The sequence below is a fragment of the Panthera pardus genome, unplaced genomic scaffold, assembly GCF_024362965.1.
Source record: "Panthera pardus isolate Hobbes unplaced genomic scaffold, ASM2436296v1 HiC_scaffold_9, whole genome shotgun sequence".
Classification (NCBI taxonomy): Eukaryota; Metazoa; Chordata; class Mammalia; order Carnivora; family Felidae; genus Panthera; species Panthera pardus.
The window spans coordinates 7,812,241-7,834,872 of record NW_026527024.1 but is presented as its reverse complement, the minus strand read 5'-3'; the positions used below and the strand labels follow the sequence as shown (position 1 = coordinate 7,834,872).

Sequence of the window (22,632 nt, the reverse complement as noted above, 5' to 3'; positions counted from 1 at the left end):
TGATGGAAAACCTACATCTTTAAAATACAGACACTACTGCAAACCCTGTTGTCATCTGTAGAATAAAAGAGGAAGGCCCGCTGGGTCTTCAGCTCAGCTGTGCCCTGGGACGGTCCGCTAGGCTGATAATGAGCTTCATGAGGATGGAAACTTTGAGAACAAAGTTCTCTTGTTCCAGCACTGAGGAGCGTTTCGTACACATTTATTAAACATTTGAAGGAATCAGTTAATGGATGCCGTTGTGAAGATGTAGTCTGGCTTTCATGGTTTTAGCAGCCATGACGACAGATGCAGATTATGCTGCTCAGATATTTATGTTTCTTAAAAAAATCTGCATTCCACTTTTTTGTGTGTTCCACACTGAGACCTTGATTAGATTATTGGCAGTAGAGATGGGGAAGGAGTAATTGACAGATATTAGGAAATGAAGTGATTGTATCTTAGGGTGAAGAAGAGGAAAGTTTCAATATTTTTTTTTTAATGTTTATTTATTTTTGAGAGAGAGACAGAGCTCCAGCAGGGGAGGGGCAGAAAGAGAGGGGGACACAGAGAATCCAAAGCAGTTTCAGGCTCTGAGCGGTCAGCACAGAACCGGACTCGAGGCTCGAACTCACGGAGCATGAGCTCATGCCCTGAGCCGAAGTCAGCTTCACCAACTGATCTACCCAGGCGTCCCTCAGGATGGTTTTTTAACAGGTGATTGGACCAGCTAGATCCAGAATCCTGTTCAGTGAGAAGAATCTATTGGTGCTGGTTTTAACACCAGGACATAAATGTTAGAAGAATTCATCCCAGATGTTTTTCATTAGTATTTTACTTGTGTTCTTAGGCACCGTCCTTCCAGCATTTCTCAAACTTCCCGCAGACGTTCTCAGGCAGGAGCAGGAGCGTGACGTGCTACTTTGGGAGTTGAGGGTGGGAGTCAGATCATAGCGACCCCACAGGAAACCTGCTCCTATTAGGAATAGATGCAAGCCTGACATTCAGCGCTATGCTCTATTAATGCTGTTGTTTTGTTGGTTTTGTTTTGTATTAATGTTTGCCATGACTTGATCTTTGAGTGCCCCCCACGTGGATGCATCATTTCTGACCTTTGGTGTCACAGAGCCCTGGAGCACTGCTGTTAGTTTTCTCACAACTGGAGAGAGCATGGGTGCAAAATTTACTTCTGGCGAAATATAAACTTTTTTAATATCTTAAACAAAAACAGTTGTTTACAAAACGAGTGAAAACTACATTCCATCAAGAAACTGATCCAGAAATTGCCCTTTGAGAAGTGACGTGTGTAATCAGTGTGGCAGGTGTCAAGTCTGCTAGCAGGGACATGTGCAGTTCCAGGCATTAAAGACTCAGATATGGGTCTCAGGTTTGCCTACAGGCTGCTTTTGGTTGCTTTGCTCTCATTTTACTCAGATTGTAGACCTTGCAGATCTGTGGTGATTAAGAGATAGTAATACAGAACTTTTTCTTTACTAGTTTTGTAGGAAACTGTGAGATTGATTTGGAGATCAAGCGATATTTTTGTAGAGCTGGTGTGCAAAGTATACAGGTAAGGTTTTTAAAGTTTCATAGTCTTCCAAAATTCCCTATGCTGTATTCAAAAATAAAATTGTGAAGTTTTTATTAACTGAGAATTTCTTTGAAGTTTAAGTTTTTTATTTGTAGGTTATACTTGAGAGAAACCTGAAGTCAAATGCTCAGAAGTCACTAAGACGATCATGTGTCCTCCTTCTTGAGTCAGTAAATGGCCTGTGGAATTGTCTTCTGTGACATGTTTTGGTTTCCCATTTGAATTTAGATTCATGGTACCATGCGGGTGATCCTGGAACCATTGATTGGAGACATGCCCTTAGTGGGAGCCTTGTCTATCTTCTTCCTTAGGAAGCCAGTAAGTCGATGCTGATTTCATTTTTCCTATTCATTGGCAAGACTCTGTAAAGCAGAGAAATAGTCTGTCCTTCACTCTCTTTTCCCTTTTCTGACATATGAATTCTGTGTTCATACCTCTTTAAAATGCTCTTAATGGAGGGCTTCATCTCTTAATAGACAGCTTTTTTCCCGATTATAAAATAATGTTTGTTACAGAAAATTCGAAAATAGACTTTTTATGTAGTATTTATTTATTTATTTATTTATTCTTAAAGGTTTGTTTAGTTTTGGGAGGTGGGGACCGAGGACCCAAAGCAGGCTCTGCACTGAGCCTGGAGCCTGGTTGGGATTTTCTCTCTCCCCCTCTGCTCCTCCCTGCTCGTGTTCTTTCTCTCTCTCTCAAGATAAATAACTTAATTTAAAAAAAGACTCCCTCTTCCCCTCCCTTTGACTTCTAAGGCTCCTCCCCCTCACCTGGGTGGTCCTTACCTATAAGGCTCCTCCTTACCTGGGTTCCTGCAGCCTCTGACTGGCTTCCTGTCTTGGCCCCGTCTTCCATAGACTTCACCACTGGGGTATCTTCCCAGGGTGCAGGCTGACCCACTAGGGAGCATCTCTCCCTCACAGTCCTCATGGTAGAGGTGGGGTCTCTCTCCAGCCTCCTTTGCTGGCACTGCCCCTGGTGAGCATCCCAGTTTCCGGCCTCAGGGCAGAATCATAATCCAAATAGTACCAACCAACCCCATTGTCTCTCACTGCCTCCTGTTGTCTTTTCCTTCCCCCAGAACACTGTCTTCATCCCTGTGTGTCCTTTCCAGAGACACAGGTAGTCAGCTTTCCCTGTGTTCCTTTGATGCCGGACTGCCCTGTGAGTTCTGGCACACTTCTTGTTAACTCTTTCAAAGCCACAGCCCCATCTGTCTCCATACAGTTCAGTAAATGTCTGATGGGTGCATTGATCTGTTTCTCAAATATCTTTCCATGATATGCCACTTTTGTTACCTTTGTGAGTCCTTTCTGGAGGTACCATTAACATCGTGTATAGTTTAAAACGGAAACGTTAATTTTTATAATTCGATTTAAATAACTTAATGCAAATTGTTGTTGGGTTTTTAAAATACAGGTTTATTTAGACTGGACTACAAGTGGTATTTTTTCTGTATGTAAAAACACAAGAGTTAAGTGTCTTTACTTTAAGTTGCTGCTAAAATTGCTGTTCTGATTTGCTTTTTATCGCTTAAATAATGGGCTTATTTTTAACGTATTTTCCTACACAAAACGCAGTGAAGTTAAAAAGGCATTAAGGAATCTCTTAAAATTCAATTTCTTAAAATTTTAAGAAATGAAGAATTCTATACAAGATTTACAATTCATGGCGCTTTTTCTACATACCAGTTATTTAAAAGCCTTTATGTGTAAGAAACTTTCTTCATTAATGAATATAAAAAAACTAATCTTTAGCAGATGGCAAAGTATTTTTAATTTACAGGAAATTTTTAACAATTAAAAGAAAGACCTTTTTTCAGTTCAGAAAACAATGAAATCCAAATCTTTAAATCCCCCTCAAAACTTAGCAATACTCTTCCTTAGGTTGGATCTTTCGTAGGGTTATTAACTTTAAAAATAACGTTGTAATATAACCTCCAAACAAAATCTTAGTGTCAGAAATGGAGGAGTCTGTGAAAAGTTCAGAATCATTCATTTCCTTATATGGCAAGTAAAGTCTCCAAACATATGCTTTGGAGAGAAGGGATTTTTTTTTTCAGTTATTTTCAACTGGAAAATATGAGTACAGAACTCACTGCTAGCTGCCAAGTAACTCCTTGTCACCCCAAGGAAAAATACAGCTAGAAAGATTGGGGGGGATTGGCTAAGCAGATGATATAAAAGTACAATGCCAGAGACTCTTATGAAACCTTTGCACATTTTTGTTCTTGTTGATTTGTTTAGTTTTGTTGGTGTGCTACCTGCTTAAAAAAAGAACTAAAAGTTTCTAAAGTGACCAACTTTTTTGGAGCACAGTGAAGTGTAAGTTCACAGTGAAGTGAAGGTGTGGTTAAGTGACAGACTTGGGTGTCCTCTGGCCTAGTCTTCCGCACCTGGTCTTCCTCTTCTGACCGTGTGCTTTGCATGGTTTGTTTCACCTCTGTAAGCCCAGGTTTCCCCATCTGTAATGTGGAGATGAAACGTCAGTGGGTGTGTCCCCATCTGTAACATGGGAACTACTGCCTCACAAGATTAAATGCCAGTAGGTGCCTGGTGCATAGGAAGTCCTCAGATTTTTACGAAATCAAATATTTTCCTACACACAGGTTTAGCATTCGGGTGGGTCTTAACAGCAGAAGTCAAGGTTTGGTAAACACGATAACTTAAGTGAAGGTTCTGGTAAGGGCTGGAACAAGCCAGTGTCTCCCCCTGACCCGTGTCCTGGGAGCTGGCCACTCACACTGACACGACTGTTGTTGTAATTTCCTCAGGCACACGCGCATAGGGTCCCTTTGGTGTCCTCAGTTCTTTCTTTCCCTGGGGTACGGATTAGCCTAGAGTAAATCTAGGAGATGATCTGGGGCGTGCTGAGAATGCGTTTATCCTAAGAGGGTCCTCCCAGCTAGCAGACAGCATACATACTTCCTGAGTCTTTGAACCACAGATTGTATTTCGCCATCGGTAAAAATGGAAATAACATCTTCCTTTTACAGTGATTGTGAGAAGAACTTGAGTCCTGTTAGCTACAACTCCAGCAACTGAGATCCCTTAATCGAAGGAGGGGAAAAAAGGAAAGCCTTTATTGAAGTGAAATTAGTGTGTATTTGTCTCTCTCAAAACCTACTGGAATGCAGAGCTTGAAAGCCTTTGTGACTCTCATCCGTGCCTGTTAGGCCTTTGCTGCACGCTCTCTCCCCTCCGAGACCACCTTCCTCGGGTCCTCCCGTCCACAGGCCAGAAACAAGGCTGCCAGTATACTCAAGAGGCAGTGCTCCCCTTCCTGGCTCCCCTTCCCTGTTCCGTCTGGGTCAGATACAGACCCCTGGCCCAGCTGGGAGGAGGAACGTTGCAGTGTATGAATCAGGCTCCTGGAAGCCAATTCCTGCAGCCCTGTGTGGAAAGGAAGGGCTGGGCAGGCATGCCCACTAGAGTCCACCGGACAGGAGAGGGTCCCAGACTTAGAGCACACATCAAGTCACTTGGGAGCTTTGAGGGTATTTGTCCTGGCGGGTGTTCTCCGAGTGTCTTCTTGGATCTCTGCTTTGATACCTTTCGTTGTTTTGGATAGTCTAGCCCTACCCCCAGTAGTTGGGATGAGGGAGCTCCCCGTTGCCCTCATCTGTCCTGAGTCTTGGGGCTGGCCCTCTTTCGAGTGATCTCGCCTTCTCATGCGCGTCTTTGCTGGATCTTACGCAGGAGTGAGTGCGCACACCTACCTCCAGCAGTACAGGGTCTGATGGTCAGGGCCTGGGATGGTGTCCTGTGCTCCTCAAGACACAGCGCGTGTTTTCTTCTCGCCCCCCAGCTGCAGTGAGCCTTCAGCTGTGTGTCCCTCCTCCCAGTGGCTTCTCTTCCTTACAGCGGAAGGTGGCGTTTGTGTCTCCTGAAGCAGCCGCTTCCTCCGTGGCCTCACCCCTGCAAGAGACGCTCTCCCCAGTCTCTGCAGCACACAGGCACTGCTCTGCCCACAAGTGGGTTGCAGATGCCCCGTGTCTGGATTTACTCTGGCTCACCTGAACTGGCCTTTAGCGGTCAGGATCTAGCTGGAACCTCTCAGTTGCCCTGTGGTACCTCAGCCACTCTCGGAGTCTCCCAAAAGGAAGAGCTGGTGGCCCTGTCACCTCAGCTGTCTGGCACATTCAACAGTGATGCTCTTTGCAGTTTTCGACATCCTGGAAAGAGCATCACCTCGGGGAATCTGGAAGTCCCAGGAGTAACAAAATAAGGAGAACATTCTTGACTTGACCATCAGTGAAAACTGACTAACTGAAAAACTCTGGAGAGGGGCGGGAGGCACCAGTCTGTATTTTATCAGGCTTCCCAGATGATTCGTGGTCTGTACTGTACAACTTAGTGCACCTAGAACACTGGCATATAGTAAGTGTGAAATCAGTTGAGTGTATGTTTTACTGCATCCATCAGCCCATGCATTTCTGGAAAAGCAGAGAGGAGAAAGGCATGTCTGTGGTTTTCATGGCATAAGCAGATTGGTTTGTGTCGTTCCAGTGGAACTGGAACCACGTCACTGATCCCGTTTCTCCTAGAAGAGTGACAGCAGCCCAAGAGGGTGATTGGGAAATCTGTCCCACTGGCTCTTGAATTTCTCCCAGAGAGCTTAGTCGTCCCAGGGCAGGGGCGGGGCGGGGCGGGGGCCACGACCTGGGTCCCGGCCCTCTCGTGGCTGCCTTCTCAGCCCTCACACTCACACGTGCGTTCACGCTCACACTTGTTCTCACACACACGTTCTCACACATGCTCATTCCGACACACGCTCACGTTCTCACACGTGCCTTCACACTCACACTTGTTCACATGTACACGTTCTCACACGTTCTCTCACATGCTCGTTACCTTGCACTCGTTCTCACATACACGCACACTCGTTCTCATGTACACTTCTCCCCACATGCTCATTCTTACACATGGTCTCAAACGTGTGTTCACACTCACTTGTTCTCATGTATGTTCATTCTCACATGTGTTTGTTCTCACATTCGCATTCACACTTACACTTGGTCTCATGTACACTCATTTTCACACTCATTCTCATGCTCATTCCTACATGTTCTCAAACATGCTTACTCTTTCTCACACTTGTTCTTATACACACATTCTCACACATGCATTCACACTCACTTGTTCTCGTGTCCATTCATTCTCACACATGTGCTCGTTCTCATGCTTGTTCTTACACACGCATTCTCACGTGTTCACACTCTCACATGAGAGAGTTCTCTCACATATGTACATTCATTCTCATGCACTTGTTCTCTCACACTCATTCTTACACATATTCTCATATGCTCCCATGTTCGCACATACACTTGTTCTCACACAGGCGTTAATTCTCTTACACACTTATTCTCTGGTACACTCATTTAAAAAAAATTCTTTTTAATGTTTATTTTTTCTTGAGAGAGACAGAGTGTAAGCAGAGGAGGGGCAGAGAGAGAGAGACACAGAATCTGAAACAGGCTTCAGGCTCTGAGCTGTCAGCACAGATCCCGACGCAGGGCTCGAACTCACCGCGAGATCATGACCTGAGCTGAAGTCAGACGCTTAACTGACTGAGCCACCCAGGCGCCCCTCTGATAACACTCATTTTTACACATCACTCACAAGTCACGTGCTCATTTTCTCACACAAAAGTTCTCCCTCCCCTCTCTTATTCCTTCCTCCCCTGTGGCTCTGGGCTCTTCCTGTCCCTATCTCCCCTGTGTTCAAGGATATGACAGCCCATCCTTCAGGCCCTTGAAAGGGCCCCTTTCCTGGGGGCTTGTCTCTTGCATTCACATCCCTTCTCAAACCCAGCTGAATCCTGCCCTTCGTGAATCCTGTTCCTGCCTCCCTGGTGTTTTGTTTCTCTGAGCTTGAGTAACATTTAAATGCATCTCATGGTTTGTTGGTTTTTTTTTTTTAACGTTTTATTTATTTTTGAGACAGGGAGAGACAGAGCATGAACAGGGAGGGTCAGAGAGAGGGTGACACAGAATCTGAAACAGGCTCCAGGCTCTGAGCTGGTAGCACAGAGCCCGATGCGGGGCTCGAACTCACGGACCGCGAGATCATGACCTGAGCCGAAGTCGGCCGCTTAACCGACTAAGCCACCCAGGCGCCCCCATCTCATCATTTTGACAGGGGTCATGAGAGTAAGCCGTCTGTCACCTGATGTTTTATAATGTCTAGTTTTTTTTAAAATATTTTTTAATGTTTATTTTTTTTTTTTGAGAGAGACAGAGCATGAGCGGGGGAGGGGCAGAGAGAGAGAGGGAGACACAGAAACCCAAGCAGGCTCCAAGCTGTCAACACAGGGCCCAGCGTGGGACTCGAACCCACAAACTGCGAGATCATGACCTGAACGGAAGTCTGATGTCAACTGACTGTGCCACCCAGGCGCCTCTATAATCTCTAGTTTTAACGTCGCTTCCAGGGGACCCATTAATCTTTGGATGTTTCCCAAGCTTTCTGATTGAACAACATGCCCCAGGCTCATTAGTCTGGAATCAGCTGTTTCTTCAGAATCCCTTGGAAAATGTGTTTAGAGGTCATGATCAGGGCGCTGGCCACTGCCCGTTGCCCCACTGCCATTTGCTTCTGCACCTGTTCTTTCGGTGGGGGATGGGCACCCAGTATGAGGGGATGGATGGGGGAGGCGCCAGCATGAGTTTATATTGGTAGTTGCAATAAATTTGTATTTCATTTCTCTTACTCTGAAAAATAGTTTTTCAGTGCTTCTTAAATTTTTTTAAGTTTTGGTCTGTCCAAAACAAACTTTTGACTCTTCTGGTTCATACTTGTTTATAACTATCCACTTCCCAAAGGGATTTGAGAAGTTTTATTGCTGCAGCTATATGGGTAATTGAGATCATGCCATTTCTTATAGTATTTCTTCCACAAATATAAAGCACAAGTCAGTGTTTCTAATCAAGCTTTTTTTTTTTAACCTGTCTATATCCACTAAACGGAATCTTTTTTTTTTTTTTTTAACGTTTATTTATTTTTCAGACAGAGACAGAGCATGAATGGAGGAGGGTCAGAAAGAGAGGGAGACACAGAATCCAAAACAGGCTCCAGGCTCCGAGCGGTCAGCACAGAGCCTGACGCGGGGCTCGAACTCACGGACCGTGAGATCATGACCTGAGCCAAAGTCAGACGCTTAACCGACTGAGCCACCCAGACGCCCCCGGAATCTTTTTTTTTTTTTTAATGTTTTTATTTTACTTTTGAGAGAGAGAAAGCATGAGAGGGAGAGGGGCAGAGAGAGAGAGGGGGCGACACAGAATCCAAAGCAGGCTCCAGGCTCTGAGCTGTCAGCACAGAGCCCGACGTGGGGCTCGAACCCACAAACTGTGAGATCATGACCTGAGCTGAAGTCAGAAGCTTAACTGAACTACCAGGCGCCCCTGAATGGAATCTTATCTTAGCCAACTATGTAAGAATTATTCTAACTAAATACCCAAATACCCACTAGAGAAATGAGCAAAATAAGATACAAGTAATGAATGGATAGAACGTGTTCCGCTAATATCAGGAAAATGCAAATTGAAACAGTGATAAAGTACCATTTTTTTAACTACCAGGTGGACTGACTTTTACTGTCGGTTTTTGATGAGGGTAAAAAGAAAGAACATTTTATACATTTTGGGCGGGAATTTAAATCAGTACAGCATTTTTTTCTTTAGGGCAACTGGGTAGCATCTATCAACAAAAAATGAACATATGGGGGCACCTGGCTGGCTCAGTCAGTGGGGTGTGCGACTCTTGATTTGCGGGATGTGAGTTCAAGCCCCACATTGGCTATGGAGGTTATTTTTAAAAAATAAAAATCTTTGGGGCACCTGGGTGGCTCAGTTAAGCATCTGATTCTTAATTTCAGTTTAGGTCATGATCTCACAACTCATGGGATTGAGCCCCACATCGGGCTCTGCGCTGACAACACAGATCCTGCTTGGGATTTTCTCTCTCTCTCTCTCTCTCTCTCTGCCCTTCCCCTGCTCGTGCTCCCTCTCTTTCTCAAAATAAACTTAAAAATTTTTTTAAATAAAGGAATTTAAAGTAAAATAAAATCAAAATTTTTTAAAAAATGAGTGTATATCTTTGACCAAAACTTTCACGTTTTACATGCTAGTCTACATATGCTATAAGAACACGTATGTAAGATTTTCAGTGAATCATAACTTATAATAAAAGAGAAATTATAAATACTCTAAGTGCTCATCAATAGGAAAGTTATATAAATTATTATTCGATTTTACTGGAGGAAACTGATATTATCTAAAAGCAAAACAAAAAAAGAGATGGTTCTCCAGGTACCAATAAAGGACAGTGGCTTTGATTTTTCCCAAGCAAAAAGCAAGGTAAGGTGTAGGACAGTATTACGTACTACCTCATTTTGTTTATAAAGACACCTGTATGATTTGATAATTGGAAATAATCTGGATACTTAATATTTTTGCCCTTTCTTTTTTAAAACAGCTGATAGAAATTAATTGGACAGGACTGACTAATCTTCTCGATATCCCTGGATTAAAGTAAGTATGATGTCATGGCCTATGGTTAGCTTGTTTATGATATAATGTGCAGTTCTAGTGTCATGGGAATAACACAGAACGGGTAAGGCCTGTGTCCAAGGCAGACTCTGAGCCTTTTCATAGGCTCTCACATGTGACTCAGGTGAAGAGACTCAGATTCCTGAGACCTGCGTCTGAGGCATGGGGACCAAGTGAGTGAAAGGGGAGTGGGTGAGAGTGTTAGACTGGGTCCTTCACCCTTCATTTTACTTTTTACTCATCATGAGGCATCTTTCCAGCTTTGGTAGGTTTGTTTTTTTTTATTTTTTTACTTTTTTTTTTTTTTTTTTTTTTTAAGTAGGCTCCATGTCCAAAGTGGAGCTTGAACTCATGACCCTGAGATTAAGAGTCACATGCTCTACCAACTGAGCCAGCCAGGTGCCCCAAGTCCCCAAGTGTTGGTGTTTTAGAAAAGTAGCAGCCTTTTAATAACTTGTAAGTTAATTTTTAAATTTGGTTTTTATTATTTTCCCAGAAAAATAAAGGAAACTTCAAAAATGAGTATATATTATAAAACTAGCCTTCTGGGTTGTTTTCAGGCTGTGCTGCTGCCTTCCGTTCCTCCAGCATCCCCTCCCGGAAGGCAGGTGTAGGCACTGGCCTGGGTGTGAGAGCTGAGAAACCTGGAGTTTCTGCCTTGTGTCCCTGGGAGTCCTTCGTTATTCTGTAGCAGTCTCATATTTAAAACATGAGGGAATTTGGGGCACCTGGGTGGCTCAGTCGGTTAAGCATCCAACTTTAGCTCAGGTCATGATCTCACAGTTCATGGGTTCGAGCCCCACATCTGGCTCTGCGCTGACAGCTCAGAGCCTGGAACCCACTTCAGATTCTGTGTCTCCCTCTCTCTCTGCCCCTCCCCCACTCATGCTCTGTCTCTCTCTGTCTCAGAAATAAACATTAAGAAAATTTTTTTATAAACATGAGGGAATTTGCCTAAAACAAGCTTATGAAACTGTGAAGGGCACATTCCTGCTGTGAGGGAAATGAAGACTTCCTCATTGGGTCACAGCCATCTGTCTTATCTAATGGAAGGCAACTGTTTGTGGCAAACCTGTTGTTGCCAAGCAGAAGGTTCTAGAATCCTGCCTTTGCTATTTACTTTTGTATTTTAGGGTTGCACTATATCACTGATTGGTTACAGTTACATATGTTCCTGGTAGATAACGTTTTAATGTGTTTTTTTTTCTAAAATAACTCAGAAATTAAAATTTTTTTTCTATTCCTGTGTGTTTGTTTATGCCCCTAAAATGGTAATTGGAAAGAACTTTATTTTGTTTCATTATCAGGGAAAAGTTAGGACTTTAATAAAGTGAGGCATAGTGGGGCACCTGGGTGGCTCAGTCGGTTGAGTCTGACATCGGCTTAGGTCATGATCTCACGGCTTGTGAGTTCGAGCCCTGCGTCGGGCTCTGTCCTGACAGCTCGGAACCTGGAGCTGCTTTGGATTCTGTGTCTCCCTCTCTCTCTGCCCCTCCCTTGCTTGTGCTCTGTCTCTGTCTCTCTGCTCTCTCTCAAAAATAAGTAAACATTTAAAAAAAATAATAATAAAGTGAGTCCTAATAATAAAAATCTTTTTTTAGGTACTGTGGTTTTATGGATCTAGAAAATACTGTTACTTTAAAAGATCTTTGCAAAGAACAGACAACTTTAAGAGTTCTTGAAGTATTCATTAGGATTCTTGTTTGCAAGCAGCAAAGCCAACTCAAGTGGTCTTAAATAAAAAAGTAAATAAATGAGTAGGGGGCACCTGGCTGGCTGTCAGAGAAACATGTGACTGTGGATCTCGGGGTTGTGAGTTCGAGCCCCACATTGGGTGTAGAGATTGCTTAAATAAATAAAGCTTAAAAAATAAAGCAAATGAGTAAATAAATACTGTTTTTTAAGACAACTTGTTCATGTATCCAACCAGTAAGTATTGAGTGCCTGCCATTAGCCAGCCACTGTTGTTAGTGCTGGAGTGTAGCTATGAACAGAACAGCCACACTCGTGTCGTGGAGCTCCACTTCCAGTGGCTCATTCCCAGCCCCTGTCGCTGGGCAGGCTGGAGCATTGTGTGGATGAAGTCAGGCAGGTGTTGGTGTCCAAATGATGCCCTAAGCGCTCTCTGTCCCAATCTTGACTCTGCTGTTCTCTGCATGGGTTTGTTATCAGGCAGGCTCTTGCTATGAAGTCGCAGCTCCTCTGTTCTTCATGCTTAGCAACTTCAGTCTAAAAAGAACCTTCCGCTGGTTCCAGCACGAGTTCCAGGGCTGATTTCTGTTTGTCCACCCATCCTTGGACAGATCCTGTGATTCTGATGACCAGGTCTTCTGCCTGCTCCCAAAGGAGGAAGAGAGGACCAGGGTGAGGGGCTGGGGGCAAGCAATGGAAGAACCTGCCCCAGACCTCTCATCCGGGCGGACAGATGCTAGGCAGCCAGCAAAACAACAGATCGCTGTTGCCATTTAGTGTGGAAAATGTGTTCTCCTTTGTATATCATGGGAGGGCTGAAATAAACACAGCCTTGTCCAAAGCAGCTACCCTGTAAATAGCATCATATTAGTTGCCTTACAGGGTGAGCCAGAGGGCGTGTTTTGCCTTGGCAAGCCTGCAGCTGGGGCAAGTCAGTCCCAAATCATTTATTTAAAAGAGAGATACAGGCGCATCTGGCTGGCTCAGTCAGTAGAGCATGATTCTTGATCTTGGGGTTGTGAGTTCAAGCCCCATGTTGGGTGTAGAGCCTACTAAAAAATAAGAGGTGCCTGGATGGCTCAGTTGGTTGAGCATCTGACTTCAGCTCAGGCCATGGTCTCATGGTTCGTGAGTTCAAGCCCCGTATCATGCTCTGTGCTAACAGCTCAGAGCCTGGAGCCTGCTTAGGGTTCTGTGTCTTCCTCTCTCTCTGCCCCTCCCCTGCTGGTGCATGGTGTCTCTCTCTCTCTCTCTCTCTCTCTCTCTCTCTCTCTCTCTCTCTCTCTCTCAAAAATAAACATTAAAAAAATACTTAATAAAAAATAAAAAGGGAGATCTGTATCACACACATGTCTGTACACATTGAGATACATATATACATATACTCCATTTTATTTAATGATTTTTTTTTTTTTTTTTGTCAGAGAGCATGAGTGGGGGAGAGGGGCAGAGGGAGAGTGAATCCTGTGTAGGCTGCACGCTCAGTGTAGAGCCTGACGTGGGTCCCGATCCCACAACCCTGGGATCATGACCAGAGCCAAAATCAAGCGTTGGACACTCAAAATGATTGAACCACCCAGGCACTCCTAATTAATGACTTTATATGTAGATAGGTTCTCTTCATATAGTAATAGCTTTAACTATTTTATGTATAGAATTTTATGCACGAGACACACAAAATACATACTTATACTTAGTATTTAGAGAAATACATTTATCATTAAAAATATATACTCATGTATATTAGAAGTATAGAGGGAAATACCATTCAGAAACAAAGCCATGGGACACCTGGGTGGTTCAGTCAGTTGAGCGTCCAACTCTTGATTTTGGCTCAGGTCATATCCCAGAATCGTGGTATTGAGCCCCACATCGGGCACCGTGCTGGGCATGGAGCCTACTTAAGATTCTCTCTCTCCCTCCCTTTGCCCCTTTCTTCCTTTCACATGCTCTCTCTCAAAAAAAAAAAAAAAAAGCTATGGTATAAAAGGAATATATAAAAACATCTTTTTAAGTAAAATTGTGTATTCATATATAATATATATAACTTATACATAATTCTGTAAAATTTATATAATATACAACATTCTGTATTTGTATTTTGTATTTATATAATATTTTGTATTTTATGTTATAAAAGTAAATAGTAACTTTGAACCTAATATAATGAAATCTTGCCTTGAGCATTATAAAATGAACCTCTACATGCTGTATTCATTGATTATGAAAACAAAAGGTATCATAAGATAATAATGCTTGAATTGCTGCGCTTTAGCTTATATTTTGACTATCCCCACATGTTCCAACGAAGAGCCATACAGGGATCCTAAGGAATGAGAATTAGGATAGAAACAAAAGTGAGGTAAAGAGGCAGCAGTTCCAAAGGACAAAGAGGACTGGACACGATAGGAAGCCCTTCCAGTGTGACAAGATTGTGACAGCAGCTGGGACAAGCAGAGGGGCAGCCGGGAGCAGCACCGCAGCTCCGGAAATTCTGGAAGAGCCTGGACATGTGCACTGGGGGATAGAAAGGAGAGCAGGGGTGAGGCACCAGGGTGGGCCTTCTGCTGCTTTCCTGGGTGCTGGGCCGGAGTCTGCACAGCTGGGCGGCTGGTGAGCAGTCGTCCTGCCACCATAGCAGCTAGGGGATTCTTGAAAGCAAGTCGTCATCAAAGGGCTCTCTGCTTCAGCAGATTTTTCTCAGTAGAAACAAAACCAGTATTTTGGAGGGGGCGGGGGATGCCTGAAGTAAGAAGTGCTCCGGCATCCAAGCCCCGAGGACCGCCTCACACCGCTGCGTAGCAAACACGTATCCGGTGTCTGCCGCCTGAAACCCTCTGAGTCTCTGTGGCGTGTTAACGTCTGATTAGCCGACCTTTTCAGAGAGTTGTTGTCCGTGTTGTCTGTGGGGTTGTGGGTTTTCAGTCCTTTTTCCATCATGAATGGAAACGTTCTAAGTAAGGTAAGCCCTGTGCCTCGTCGTTGTATTTGGATGCCCAGCTTGCAGTGAACATTCAGTTTTTATTACTCACCGAACAACAGTGACTTCCACTCTGTCCCAGTGGTTGTTTTTATATGTACGGTTACTTTACACATTTATGTTAATAATCGTAACATCTGAAAAGTCCTCGCAAGAAGTAAAACTCTCTTAAAAACTTTTCAGTTCTGGTTAAAGGTGTTCTTCCATAGCAATGCAACTTCATTTACATGCGCTTTCAAAAATGTTGTCACATACATACTGCTTAATTCTCAAATTTATCCCAAAGAGTAGGCAAAAATATATCAAAAGTACATTTGTTTCTTTATCCTCCACAGCTTTATACATATTACTGAGTTCTCTGGGCAGTAGTTAATTCAAAATTATTACAGTGGTGAGTACCCAAATACAGTGTGAAGAGAAGAAACTGTAAATTCTTCTACTTCATTGGGACCTATGGACATATAATGAGAGAGAAATTTAATGTTAGAAACATGGAATGAGTAGATGGATGTTTGTTATGGTATTCTCTGCACTTTTGTGGATGTTTGAAATATGCTAAAAAAAAATTTAATGTATCTTAGTATTAGGTCAATGATAAAGTTACATAGAATGTATGAAACATTTAGAATATTATGAAATGTAGCCAGAATATATTACCTTGTGTTTTCAGCTCTACTCAACTATATATCTCAACTATACATGCACACGCACACACACACACACGTGTGTGTGTGTGTGTGCGTGTTTGTGTACATACACATATACATCCCACATAATGGTCACCATAGCCATATCACAGCTACTGCCTTAAAATGCTTGTTTTAAATACTGTGTTGGAGAAATTCGACAACTCCAACCCTGTAAATGGGATATTAGATCATGTTTGTGCTTAAGTTTGCTATTAAAGGCAAGACCTACTATTGATGTGCCTGATAGTTGTTCTTTTTTATTGCCCTCCTAATAGTGGTCTGTCAGATACCATCATTCTGGATATAATATCAAACTATCTGGTGCTTCCCAATCGGATCACCGTTCCTCTTGTCAGTGAAGTTCAAATAGCACAGTTGCGGTTTCCTATACCAAAGGTAAGTATGCCTGCGCCCCTGTTAGCACTTAGGTGTAGATATGGGACGGCCTATCGCATATTTGGGTGTTGTAACTTGCTGTGGTTCTCTTAGCAGTGACCTTGCCACATGGATCTGGATGTGATAGTTTGGCCTGTCACAGTTCTTGAGGGATTGGCTAAGGTACATCACAGAAACTTCAGGGCAATTCTTAATCCTCAGCCGTGAACATCCAAGGTGCCTATAGGGATTTAATCCTGCAAATGCTATTCTGCAAGTCCTAAAGGACAGCTGTGACAACTTAGTTGTCATCTCAGAAAGCATATACTATTTGTAATAACAGAATCTAAGAGCTTAGTACGCGATGGGAACTTTGTGTAATGACTGGTACACGTTTTCTCTCAGAGATGAGAATATGGTCATCTCGAATCCTTGAATAAGTTAACGTGGCAGAAGCAGTGCTGCTGTTACCAACTGCCCTGGATGAAATGGGAAGGCAGGCCTGGGTCTCAGAGCACAGCCCTCGGGCTTAATAGCAGCTTTGGTCTTGGGGTATATTACTTGGCATGTGTGGACCTCGTTTCTTCAACTATAAATTGGGGATGGTGCCTAGCACAGAGTTAGGTCACAGATATTGGAGTCACCTTCATTTGAGTAGACTAAGCAGCCTCATCCCACAACTGAGAACTTGCCGGTCAAGGACCTAGAATTCCCTCTAATGGTCAGACACGTGCTTGGAGTGGATAGGCCCTCACAGGTTAGTGAGAACTGTTAATCTTAAAGGTAAAACCCCCAGTTATTTTACCAACAAAAATGGGTTTCTTCAGGAACGGCAGAGAATTGCAGCCTGGGACAATTAAGCTGTGGCAAAACCACAGGTGATTCTGCAGAACAGGGAGAGGAGGCTCTTTCACAGACGAAAGGGGGAGCCGAGAGGGGCCGCTATAACCTAAAAGCCCATTGGGGTGAACTGGGAGCCCAAAGTGTGGTGGCGGCTCATGAGCTGAGCTGTCGCCAGGGCAGGAGGAGACCTCCCTTCCTCCTGCCGGGCTGGCAAAATAGTATCACGTGCAAGGTGCATCTCTTCCCGTCGGGTCTGCAGTGGACAGTGGAGTGGTGGTGCCTGAGCCCCCCCAGGGCTGGCCTCCTGACCCCATTCTAAAGGTTTCCTTTAATTAATTTTCACAGAGCTTTTCCTGCTTGGTCCTTACCCCCACCCATGTAGTCTGTCTGCACTCCTGTCTGTAATGAGTGTGATACTGATGCACACAGGACAGCTGATTTTTTTTTTTTAATGTTTACTTATTTTTGAGAGAGAGAGAGACCCAGAACATGAGCAGGGGAGGGGCAGAGAGAGAGGGAGACACAATCTGAAGCAGGCTCCAGGCTCCGAGCTGTCAGCACAGAGCCCGATGCAGGGCTCGAACCCAGAACTGTGAGATCGTGACCTGAACCAAAGTCAGACACTTGACTGAGCCGCCCAGGCACCCCAAGTTGATTTTACTCAACAGAAGGTGTGGGATTGGTCCTCTTTCAGTGGAGGTGTTGTGTTCAGTGTTCTTCCTGAAGTGGACGGAGACAGCCTTTCCCTGATGTTTGTTACATTTTTGTAGTTAAGCTGGATCTCTGTAACAGTGCACAAATCCTCAAACACCTATAAGCTTTCTTATATTTTTAAAAGTACCAACACCCCAGCTAATTGGTGCCCAAACTAGTTCTAACATGGGCATTCAGGTTTAATGGAACACTACATATGAGAAATGTCGTTTTTCTTTAATTTACGATTTTCATCTCTGAAAATGCAAGAATTCTTTTCCATGTAGAAATCCTCATGCTCCTTTGCGTCTTATACTTTTTATTCTCTGAGCACGGTGAGTACTGAAGCCGCGCCCAGACCCAGCCTTCCTTAACCTTGGGTTTAAGAGCCAGCACTGCTTAAACATGTTGCCAGAGTTTCTAAACTTTACACACAGGAAAATGTAAACAGAAAATTCTCTAAGTTTTAAAAGTGTATTTATCTGTAAAAATGCATGTCTTCCTAGCTGATGGGGTCAGGAATATTGCCCAGTGATTTTAAAAGCGTTTGTTTAAGGGGCGCCTGGGTGGCTCAGTCAGTTAAGCGTCCGACTTTGGCTCAGGTCATGATCTCATGGTTCATGGGTTCAAACCCCATGTTGAGCTCTGTGCTGACAGCTCGGAGCCTGGAGCCTGCTTCGGATTCTGCGTCTCCCTCTCTCTCTGCCCCTCCCCTGCTCGTTCTCTCTGTCTCTCTCTCAAAAATAAATAAACATTCAAAAAATTCTATTAAAAAAAAATTGTTGTTTAAAGAGAGGAGAATGCTGCTCCTTGTTAACTTTACCACCATTGTTTGCCTTGAAAGAAGTGTGAATGGATATTTTTTATTTTACCTATTAAACAACATTTTAGGAAAAGAAAACTGTGTTTAAAGTCTGTGAGTAAGTGTGTGTTTCAAACTTTCAGTTTCTTCTCTGTAAACTACATTTAATGACATACAGCTGACCCTTGAACAGCATGGGTGTGGGCCCCGACCCCTGTGCAGAAAGTCGGCATGATTTCTGACTCCCCCAGAACTGCACCAACAGCCTGCTGTTGACCAGATACCGTACTGATAACATGAGCATTTAACACGTATTTTATATGTTCTATGTATTTTACTCTGTTTTCTTATAATGAAGTAAGCTAGAGAAAAGAAAGTGTTACTAAGAAAACTATAAGGAAAAGAAAATACATTCATAGCATTTTACTGTATTTAGTGAAAAAAATCCTGGGTGCCTCGTGGCTCAGTTGGTTAAGCATCTGATTTTGCCTGAGGTCATGATCTCACAGTCTGTGAGTTCCAGTCCCGCTTTGGGTGAGCTCGAGCCCCTCTTTTCTCTCTCTGTCTCCCTCTTCCCCTCCCTCCCTCCCTCTCTCTCCCTTTCTCTCTGCCCCTTGGTCACTTGCACCCTCTTTCTCTCTCAAAAAAAAAAAAAAAAAAAAATGCACGTTTGAGTGGATCTACACAGTTCAAACCTATGTGGTTCCAAGGCCGACTGTATTTCATAGGATTGTTCTAAAACTGGAAGTAATCATTGCATATGAAGGGCTTAGTACCACGTCTGAGACATCCTATGTTAGTTACCAGTTACTGTAGCACCGAGCCATAGGGCTGTGTTGGTGACCCGTAAGGCTCTGTAACTCGGGCTCCTCAGGCTCCTGGAGCACAGTGTCACCGTGGGGCCACCGACTCCCACCTCGTTCTCCCTGGTCTGGTCTCCTGACTGAAAATAGTACCACTCCAGTGCCGTCATCTGGTGCTGCTTTAGTTTCTCCTCAGCGCTGCCACCTGCGTGCTCCAGGTTTACTTTCTGCTTTGCCGCACGACAAGAGGGTCTTTGTTTTGTTCCCTTCCGTCCTGTTTTTAGGACGGTGAGTGTACACAGCGTTGTTCCCTGTCACGTGAACCAGTGAACAGTCCACGGGTTCTCCTTTTCTCTCAGGGTGTCCTAAGGATACATTTTATCGAAGCTCAGGACCTTCAGGGGAAAGATACTTACCTTAAGGGACTCGTCAAGGGAAAGTCGGACCCCTATGGGATCATTCGAGTCGGCAACCAGATCTTCCAAAGCAAAGTCATCAAAGAGAACCTCAGTCCGAAGTGGAACGAGGTATACGAGGTAAGATGTGCCCAGTGGTGTCGCCTGGCTTCTCCAAATTCTGAGTCCGCTCCTGTTAACACAGGCGTGTGGTTGGTGTAGAGGGTAATTTAAATCCTTTTTGCTTTAATTTCCCATCTTTAAAAAGAATTGCCCCTTTCCGTCCCTTCCTCACAATATTGTTGTCATGCCAACACATAAACGACACATAAATTTTAAACCTTGATGACGTGAAACCATCGCAATACGTAATTGGCAGAATATTTTTCACGTGAAAAATGTTTTATGTGGTTAACATACGTAAACATACGAATACGAGATTAATTATGTATCATTTTGTAAATTCTCATTTAATACATCTGGACATCTCTACATGTTAGTAAATACAGATGGACCCGATTTGTGATTGCCATTCACTTCTTCACCCAAAAGAGATCTTGACTATTCATTCCAGCATTAGAACCGCTGTTGTAACAATGTCATAGGAATATATTTTTCTTCACTTGACCAAGTTTTCTCCAAAGAAGCTCGTCAAGGTGTCATTGCTGCGTCATGAAGTACAATTTGAGTAAAGGAGTGATACATTTTTGCAGAATTGTTCTTCGGAACAGTTGTGTGGCTTATACGTCACCAGCTTCCCATCCTTCCGGTCCGGGCTGTTGCCGGATGGCTTAATCTCTGAGTGGTGGTACTTGGGTCACTAGTAGTTACCCCAAGAACAGGACTTGAACACAGCCACTTCAGGGCTAGTAAGGTGTGCTAACCTGTTCTGTTTGTGGGTGCTGTCTTGTGACCTCCTTCCTGAGCGGTGGAACTTGACTCGGTGAGACTAATCCCAGGTAACTGGAAACACAGTAGACTATGTGGGCAGATGTTTCAAAATGATCTCCCACGGAGAAGCGTATGTGGTTTGACAATGAGAAAATGTAAGCGCTTAACCACTTAATAAGAGAAAACTAGTACGGTGCTCTTTACCATAATCCTCATATTCAGCAGGTGCCGACGTTAGTAAAAATGTAAGATAACTACCACTCGTTATTTTTTCAGGCTTTAGTCTATGAACATCCCGGACAGGAATTAGAGATTGAGCTCTTTGACGAAGACCCGGACAAGGATGACTTCTTAGGAAGGTAAACCCTGAGGCGAGGAGAACACTCTTCCCAGTAGTCACACTTAAAACTACCGCAGCTTTGAAAAATAGGTGTATGTGTATGTAACGTGTATTGTTAAGTGGCTCTTAGATACAACATTTGTTTCACTTTACACTTCTTGACGTATGTTTTATTTCTCTCGCATTTAAGTATAAGAAGGAAAATTCTAGATCTACGACCATCACAGCAACCACTAGCTGTGTGTAGCTATTTAAATTAATTGATTAGAACTAAACAAAATTTGAAATTCACTTCAGTGGTTGTACTCGGCGCCATTTAAGTGCTCATAAACCACATCAGAGCGTGGCCCCAAAGGCCAGTGCAGCTCTCCGGCTTTCACGCCGCACAGGCAGCTCCCCTCTAGGGTGTAGAAATGAGGTTTTAAACGTTTTCAGTTTGTCGAGTTTTTTAGGGAGCAGGGGGGATAGTAATTTACATTGTGCCTACACATTGGAAAAATAAATACTGATTTGTATGCTTACAGTGAAAACCGGTACAGCTGAAGAAATGAGCTTTTAGAAAAATACATCTAAACCTAGTCTTTATTATTTAGCTGAATTTCTTGTGGCCAACAAGATACGGGTATAGATGACATTGGACAGGCTTGGCCTCATCAAGAAGGACCTGTGTATTCTGTGACTTCAGAATTCATTCCTGAGCTGGTTTAACAAGGGGCGACTGAAATATTGTAAGCAGGGCAGTAAACAGATCAATTTTGCATTTTAGTAGAGCCACCGTGTGGCTTAGAGTGGCGGGGACTGAGACTGGGGACTATGGTGATAGACCAGGAAAGAGCTGTGAGGGTCTGACCTGGGGTAGGGGCAGGAGGAGGGGTAGCTTACGAGCGAAAATAGGAGCGGACTTCTCCCACCCTCGTCATCTCTGGCTTCCGGGGGGAGTGCCACACTTTGCCGTAGAGCAGGGTGTTTAGGGGAAGAAGGGGCTCTGGGAGATGACTGAGCCAGAGGCCTCTGTGGGGCTCCAGATACTTGATGGTCCAGAGCTGAGGAGTGAGGATGGGGAGGCTGTAGTGACGGATGGCAGCACCAAAGGAAAGCTTGTCGGACAGGAAGGCTGAATATTTCCACACATTTTTGGCGTTTTCATATTCTGTAAATAGCTACATTATAGGGAAGACCACATTTTTTACAACTGTCATCCTGGCTTGGCCAGACTGAGGGTCCTGACCTCCCAGAGACTCACCCCCCGCTTGTCCCTTACTTCCCTTCATAGTTTTGAGATAAACCTGAGGAAGCTTCCGAACGAAGTCTGTCTGTTGATAAACTCTAGCATTTTGATGCATGTCTGTGTACTTTTTCGTAGACAAATGTTTAAGGTTATTTCAGTGTTAAGAAGTATGTTTCTATATTCTAAAGTTGTTGTGTTGTTATTTCCATAGTCTTATGATTGATCTTATTGAAGTTGAAAAGGAGCGCCTTTTAGATGAAGTAAGTTTTCTCTGAGTTCTTGTTCCATTTCACGGCCAGTGACAGACCTGCTGCCCGTCCCCACTGTGTTCCGAGAACCGAACGGTCACTTCACAAACACTGAGAACTTAGGCCCTTCAGTGTTAGCAAAGTGAAAAGAAAGAAGTGTGACAGCCCAGTCAGATGGTATGTATTGAGAGCCCAGCATATGTTAGAAATTCACGAGTACAAGCACGACACTCTGGGAGTCAGGGCAGAGGCCTGTGAGAAGCTTCCTAAAAGTGGGCTTTCAAGGCGCTGGAGGTATAACAGCTAGGACTGTGCGGTCGAGGAGAAATTGTCACATGAGCGCCGCCTACAAACGCAGTGGGAACTCACAAGCAGACACTGCTTTCAAGCAGGACATTGCCATCAGAATGAAAAGCGTTAAAAGCGAGGAAAATTTTGAGATGGCTTCTAAAAGATGGGTGTGATTGGGACAAGCAGGACATAAGGAAGCAAATAAATGTTGAGATCCACTGTTCCAAAGTAACACATT

General features: G+C 43.8%; 1 protein-coding gene across 4 annotated transcripts in view; it reads left to right on the top strand.

Annotated features, from left to right (window-relative positions):
• Positions 1 to 22,632, top strand: part of ESYT2 (extended synaptotagmin 2) — an 80,936-nt gene that overhangs the window by 33,891 nt on the left and 24,413 nt on the right. For all 4 annotated transcript variants that reach the window (XM_053898712.1, XM_053898711.1, XM_053898713.1 and 1 more), the window contains exons 5-11: positions 1,477 to 1,549; positions 1,799 to 1,888; positions 10,051 to 10,106; positions 15,761 to 15,881; positions 19,361 to 19,537; positions 20,564 to 20,646; positions 22,067 to 22,115. In XM_053898712.1, the coding sequence (XP_053754687.1) occupies positions 1,477 to 1,549; positions 1,799 to 1,888; positions 10,051 to 10,106; positions 15,761 to 15,881; positions 19,361 to 19,537; positions 20,564 to 20,646; positions 22,067 to 22,115 (649 nt within the window). The remainder of the gene's footprint in view (positions 1 to 1,476; positions 1,550 to 1,798; positions 1,889 to 10,050; positions 10,107 to 15,760; positions 15,882 to 19,360; positions 19,538 to 20,563; positions 20,647 to 22,066; positions 22,116 to 22,632) is intronic.